This window comes from Montipora foliosa, chromosome 7 (genome assembly GCF_036669935.1).
Source record: "Montipora foliosa isolate CH-2021 chromosome 7, ASM3666993v2, whole genome shotgun sequence".
NCBI lineage: Eukaryota > Metazoa > Cnidaria > Anthozoa > Scleractinia > Acroporidae > Montipora > Montipora foliosa.
The window spans coordinates 34,318,152-34,325,651 of NC_090875.1; the positions used below are offsets into that span (position 1 = coordinate 34,318,152).

Here is a 7,500-nt window from a genome sequence, read left to right on the forward strand (position 1 = left end):
GGAGTGGTTAGAGAGATTACAATGACGAGCGACTGGCTTAGATGCATCTTTGTCATTCTTCTCAACATCGCGAAGGTGTTCGCGGAATCGGTCACCTAGTCGTCTACCTGTCTCGCCGATGTATAATTTATTGCATAACGTACAGGTTATGCAATAAATGACATTTGCGGAGGTACATGTGAAACGATCGGTGATCTTAACAGATCGCTTAGGTCCCGATATCTTTCTAGTGTTAACAATGAAAAGGCAAGTTTTGCATCGTGAGCGCGCGCATTTGAAAGTGCCGGGTTGCTCGTTAGTTTAGAGCGCGCTTCTAACTAAAAAGTTGCCTACGTTTTTGTCGCGTTTGAATGAAATAAGTGGAGGTTGCGAAAAGATTCTACCAGTCTCGGGATCATTTTTGAGTAATTTAATTTGCCACTAATAGAAACTTTGATATCTAGGAAAGCCAATGAAGTTTCCGAAATTTCCCAGGTATATTTAAGAGCCGGATGAAAATAATTGACAGAGGTTATAAAATGATCGAGTTCTTCTCTGCTGGATGAAATAACTATATTATCAGGGATTACGTTATTGCGCAATTAGTGCAAAAAGAGCAGCCATCTTCGATCATTTTGGATCCGCCATGTTGGGTTTTCATTTCTATTAGTGTACGCCCCGAAAGCTTCCAAAGTTCAATGGTCCTCACTGAGGTCAATGCGTGGTTGCGCATCTGCACTTGAAATGGAAACTGAGGTCATAGACTTAATTCGTGTAAAAGGCACTCGCACTTTTTTTCCCATTGATGCATTTATTGGTCAACACTTAATTCCGTACAATTTCACGAAAACGTTGTTATTAGTGACCTGATTAATCGACATAAGTGAAGGTGGCCCAAGCTCTACGATTCGCGCGTGACGTAATTTGAACATCATATCAACATGACCATTAATTTGCATAATGGCGAAATTATAAGGGTTTGTATGCGTAAAAATGTATTGAATTGGATGGCAAAATTACGAGGGATTTTTCAATAAAATTTTCTCGCTTAAAATATGTATTTCCTTTTGTGCCTTAGGGTTTTTCCCGTCACTCCGGACCCCTGCTAAGTATTGTCTTTGTACCTAGAGACTTCTGAGTGTATCTTTGGCAGGTTTTAGGGGGTAGTACACTAGGTAACAGAAATGTGTTGATTTTATCGGGTGGACACAGTAGAATATTTAATTAACCTGCAATGGCATTGAAGTCGAACACGAATGGCGTTTTAGTGGATCTCTAAGAAAAATATACCCTGATGGAGCTTGAGGATGGAAGGTCAATTCGATAAGCAAGACAGACAGTGAACAATAAACATCTGGAATCTTCAATGCGACGAATAATGGACTTCGACAGCAATTGCATCTTTCGATCATTTAAGGAATCGAACCCATTGAATGCATCTATGTTATCTCTTTTGTCTGGCTATTTAAATTCATGCACTTAACTCTGCACAGTCTTCAGGTAAAAGAAAAATAATTGGACATGTGACTAATTCTTGACAGTCAAGAATTATTTGAAAGAAAGCTTGTCTATTTTATGCTTTATTATTAAAGGAAAAGGTTCTTTAGAAAATGATTTCATCCTGAACTCCGGTGAGCAATCTATTTAGTTGCCTATGGTCTTTGAAACGGAGTCTGTTGCTTGAAATAGCAAGGGGTTTTTTCGCCTCTAATAGCAAATATGTTGCTTCTTTCAATAAAGGTTTCGGCGGGAGAAGGGTTTGTGTTTTTTTTTTAATCTTCTGCCTTTGTGGATAAATCGTGTTCTGTAAATATTAATTAATTTGCATGCGTGGGTTGAAATTTGATTTAAAAAAGTCCAAAAACGGAGACAAGAAATTTACTCTGTTGTTCGAACAAAGTAAATGTTGTTTAGATTCCGGATGGATAATTTGTTAGGGCGTTTGACGATAACAAAAACAATAACAATAATTTTATTACTCGCAAAAAATAAAATTTACAAATAGCTAGTTTGTTAATCTAGTGGGGACAAGACAAAGAAAAAGTGATATTAAACACATATTACAAAATGAATAGAAAATACAACAACAATCAGAAAGAAACCCTGGTAGTTTTCGCCACAGTTACATATCAATTTCTAATACAGTAGTTTGTTCTTTAAACTAAACTAAAATTACAGCCAGAGGTATATATATGTATTGCATACGTTTGAAAATCATCAGGTTAACTTAGTAAAGTATTCTAACAAAGGAATGGGGATGAGAATGAGTACGAAAAGTTGAGGAGGACAAACACGTACCATAGGCAACCAATTGTACGCTCTCGGAGCGTCTAGTTTTTAGATATTTTGTGGTTAAGACCGGAAATTTTAATTTTAGTAATGCTTATCCAATCAGATTACAGCTCGTTCTTGGAGCCCTGGATATTTGAAAACTTTACAAAAATACGCAAATTACCAAAAGGAAATTAATGCTGCCCCTCAATTACAAACACTTCCGAAAACATGACAGTTATTGGAGCGACCGCAGATGCCGTTAAGCAAATGGCAAAAGGTTTAGCTGGGGAGCTTTGAGACAGCGCAATTGTCAGGGCTTAGAAAGATTGTCTGTGTCCTCATGAGATGGAGCACGTAAGAAGTATGCCAGCTCGAAAAAGGTGTTTAATTATAGGATGTCGAAGTATGAGGAAGATAAGGATGAACAGCTTCAGTGTTCCCGAAAAGGCATGCCAAAGGGATGCTGGTGGACGGACCAGGTAAAGACCTGCAAAGCTATAGAATTTGCTAACAAAGGAAACCTTAAGGACGAACTCCTGTCTGAAATAAAGAGCCACAAGCCTGTAAAGGATAATCCAAATAGTCTGACTCGTTATGCGAGAACGATATCTGAAGATTTGGGGGACAATGGATATCAAGTTTAAGACACCTCAAGGCACCATTTTTCACGTCAAGACTCCTGTCGGAACTTGAACCCCGAGATAAGGCAGACTTCGGTAGAGAGAAGTACTGTGAAAAGAAATAAGAAAACGTGACCAATATCTTATTAACGGGCTCCACCATGAGGCAACTCTTCGATCGAGAGGAAAGAGTACTGATAATGGTAAGGGTGGGCAAAGAGAGCGTGGTGGTCGAGAGCCCTACTACCATGGGTGGACGGATGAACATGCGAACGACACTAGCATTGCAAACGACAAAATCAGAACATCTTCTCGCTTCCTTTCCTGTATATCAAGGGTAAACTGTCAACCAAAGATGGGAGATAGTGAAACTGAAGAGAAGATGTCGGAAGTACGTAAGAGCGTCACATCACAGTAATTACTGCAAAAGAGCTGACGGTAATATATAATTTTAGCCAAACCTAAAAGCGGACAACCAGTGCCTATAGGGTTGGTGAAAATAAAAGGTTTTGAATTGTCCGCGTTTTGATCTTTCCGGTTGCTGCTTTAATAATTAAATAATTTTCTTTGCTTTCTGCTATAGAAAAATTCATTGCCTAAGTAGTAAATTCCACAGTACATTTTATGCTAAAAACCGATATCGCATGGATCATGAAGCCATGAGTACGATATTGGTTTTTCGAGTAAAATTTTGGCAATGAATTTTGAGTCTAACCGTATGAGTTTTAAAAGAAAACAAGCACACCTAAGCTGTCAATAGCCAGCAAATAGGAATTACGAGAAAATTAGAAGCCATAAAGAAAAATTTGTAAGTTCAAGGTCAAAAAAGAGTTTTACTGATGTACTTTATTCCACGTTATTTCTGAAAACGAGATCATTCACATTTCGATGAATTTCATTGAAACAAGCCAGGTTGGCTTGGAACAAGAATCGGCAAAATACGGCAATGCAACCAAGAAAGGACGAACTTCAAACAAGGTCCGCTCCAACGCTAACGTTTAGGTGCTATAAACAAACTTCTGAAATCACAAGTTAGTGAATTTTCCCCCTAATTTTACGAAAACTCATTGTGATTACGTGCTTATAACATAAGGGCAATTTTTTTTGTCACTGTCGAGGCACACCGAAAACCAGTTGGGAAAACGGATTAAAAAGCACTTCGCTCGCATGATAGCAAAACAAACAAAAGGGTACAGATAATCGTTATTTAATTCCATTTGACAATAAAATTCGATTTTCATTCCTCATTTTTGGAAATAACGAACGGTTTAGTGCCCAACGAAAGAATTTGTGGAGTAACGTCTTCCACTAAGTATGAGCTATTACTGGTATTCTGTTTTGTCGTTGTCGTTATATTTCGCTCTCCTTTCGTAGATAGTATGGCCGTGTAGCCGCGTCGAGCCACAGCTAGAAAGCGCGCGAAAAATGAAGCCTCGCTTATGTTTAGGTGAGTTAACCTGGGTTGAACCTGCAATACAATCGAAAACCAGTACCTGGTCAGCGGGCAACTTCAAACAAACTGCTGACCTCGATGAGCTCTAAGCTTGAGCCCGCGATATGGTCACGTGATAGTGATCAGCGGATACATCGTTTTGACAGGTGTCAATTGATCAAAACATGGATGTCCAATATCAAAGGTGTATGCCGTAAACTAGCATGATACTGGTCTCATTGGCATACATGGAGCGGTGGACGTACGTACGAACGGTTGATGGAGTCATGGCTATAAAACCAAAATTTCTCGTATCGATGGGTTACCACATTTTTTTAACTGTGGTGCTGCGCGCGCGCGGAGTTCCGCTACAATGCGCGGTAACTGCAAGAAGAAATATCACCGTTCTCTGCACAACGACAAGAGAAAGGAACCTATGCAGTCCAGTTTGAGTCACAATGCAACGATCTTCACTAGCCAAGGTACTCCACCTGCAGTCGAGAATCGGAGCATCCAAGGAAGGGACGACGAAAAGACACAAGTTATCAAACACTTTCTAGGGCTTTTCGCAGGGAAAAAGGTAAACATCAGAGACAGTGGCGGGAAGTTCACCGACTTACTTCCCATGTTAAATTCTGGCTCAAACAAGAGCCTTTTATCCAAATAAGCTGCAAAACAGCTTGGAATATCTGGTCCTCAAAAGCAGCTGACAATGAACTTAGGTGGAGGACGAGAGAAAGCGGAAGTGAAGATAACTGGAAACGTCTACACAGTCAGAAAGTGCTGCAGCAACGCTAAGAATGTATCACGTAAGGCTATTGAAGCTACCTACACCAAATGTCAATAGAAGACAAGTTACATCTCTCCGGTGGTGCTTTGGACCTACTTATTGGTACTCACTTAGCCGAGTGTTTTTTACTTCGTTGAAAGCTCTTTAGTTTTTAGATATTTTGTGGTGAAGACTGGACACGGACGTTTTCTTTATTTTGTTTTGTTTTTCTTTTTGTCAGTTTAACTGAATTCACGCTCAGCCAATCAGATTGTAGGTCGCTCTTGGAGTTGCGTGAATAAAAATCGGACCATCAGATAGAAAAGAGCCCTCTTACTGAAAAAAGCCTTACAGGATTCTAAGTATATCTACAACGTGTTGGAGAAAGATCGTTCATTCCATTATCCGATTTGTGTAGTTTTATAGTGTATTCATATGCATGCCTCTTTTTTCAATTTACTATTAAAGTACTTTGTGCAAAGTGGAATTGAGTGGATTAAACTAGTCCAAAACTACTGGTACTAGATGCTAGGAATAGTATTTTCCTTGTATATGTTCACCTGGAGTTACTCCCATACCCACAGTGGGAAACACAAATTAAAGGAACTGCAATTTTTTTTGGTGAGAAAATGTTGTTGAAAAATCACTCCTAATTTTTCCCCATACAAACCCTTGTAATTTTCCTATTATGTGAAGTAATGGCCACGTTGGTATGATATTAAAATTACGTCATATGCGAATAGTAGAGCTTGGGTCACCTGTGATGCCCCCCCCCCCCCCACCTCTTTAGCAGTTTTACCTTTATTTTCTTCGTTTCAATAAAGAAGTACGTCACCCTACCTTAAGTGCAAGGAAATGACACGAAAGGACACTTACATAGTATTGGCGATGTGTGGAGGTTTCGGCATGCGATAACCTTTCTGCAATTCTGCTATGGTCTTGGCCTCCGACCACCCCGGATATGGAATACCTCCTGACAATTGTCAACATTTCATTACAATCTTATCCTACTAACCGCTTGCTACAACAATAATTAAATGTAGTTTTACAAGCATGTAAGTTTCAGCTGGCTTTTGTGCTCCCGAGTTGACTGGATTAGGGTGCAAAAGTGTAGTCAATTAAAATTCAAACTACCACAGCTGATGATTATAGAAGATACGGTGGGGAATAAAGACAAGGAAAGTGTCCATGGTACAAGAAATTCAAACAATCTGAATGAACCTATTGAGACAGTCCATTCACAGTTAATGACCCAAGACCTATGGGTGAAGTCCGGTCTCAAGAAATTGCCCCAACTGGGAGAAGGGTAAAAATAATAATAATAATGACAATGATGATGATATTAACGACAACAGCTACGACGTAATTTGATGCAACTGAATTCAATAAGCGTCACGAGGTGTCCCCTTGCTCTCTTCTCCGACTTCAACATCACTTGTATCTTGGAAATTTAACGTCACAAAGTGTCCATCCAAATGCTGTTCCTCAAGTACGGATAAATTGCTGCATTTACCCTGACCTAAAATATAACGCTAGCCTTTACCTTAACCGTATTGTTAGAAATAGATATGAAATGCGTAGATTTAAAGGGACACTTCGTGTTGGATGTTAAAATGAGGCTTGCGTCTATTTACTTGAATTTCTGAACATATGCGAGGATGATGATGATGATGATAAATTGGACTTAAACTCACCATCATAACACTTGTGATTAAATGTTGATTCTCAGTACACAAAACACCTACCGATAGTAAATATCTCATAAAGGACGACTCCATAGGACCACCTGTAAAGCAGAAATGCAGTTACATCACAAACATTCTAAATGATAGATATGCAATATGAGATGGCTATCTGTATTAGCATTTCCAACGGCGAGCCTTTTGGTTTTTGACTTGTTAAATAAATGTGTGCTAAAGATGGTGACCTCTAGACTTCAAAATGGGAATCCTGTCGGTTAGATACAAAATATTTATTATGATAATATTTAATCTTCACCAAAATTTACAGCGGTATCAATGTGACTAAAATGATACTGCGTTTAGTTTGACTTCCTTTCTGTTCAATTGCTTGTTTTTTACAAGTATCTTTGTTAATACTATCTGCTTTCGTGCGGAAGTCAACTGCATCAATGAAGTAGACCTGTCATCTGTGGTCCAACGGGTAGAGGTAGCGGAAACTTTGAATCTGATTGAAACCAAATTCGTCCCTTCAGCTGAAGATCACGTGGCACAAAAACCGCCATACTGGAGAGCAAATTGCCCACTTTGACATATAAAACAAAAACAAAATTAAATTAAGCTGCTTTGTTTTAGACGTCCCAGTGCGCACTTTGCTCTCCAGAATGGCGGTTTTTGTACCATGTGATCGCCAGCTGCAAAGGAGCCATTAAACGAAAGGGGGAAATCATCCTCGCACTTATCTAG

The 7,500-nt window shown here is 39.2% G+C and overlaps 1 protein-coding gene across 1 annotated transcript in view; it reads right to left on the minus strand.

The window, feature by feature from the left end:
* Window positions 1-7,500, minus strand: part of LOC138011875 (tyrosine kinase receptor Cad96Ca-like) — a 40,705-nt gene that overhangs the window by 4,747 nt on the left and 28,458 nt on the right. Inside the window, exons 6-7 of the mRNA XM_068859109.1 lie at window positions 6,820-6,860; window positions 5,951-6,047 (exon numbers count right to left, since the gene is read on the minus strand). Of these exons, the coding sequence (XP_068715210.1) occupies window positions 5,951-6,047; window positions 6,820-6,860 (138 nt within the window). The remainder of the gene's footprint in view (window positions 1-5,950; window positions 6,048-6,819; window positions 6,861-7,500) is intronic.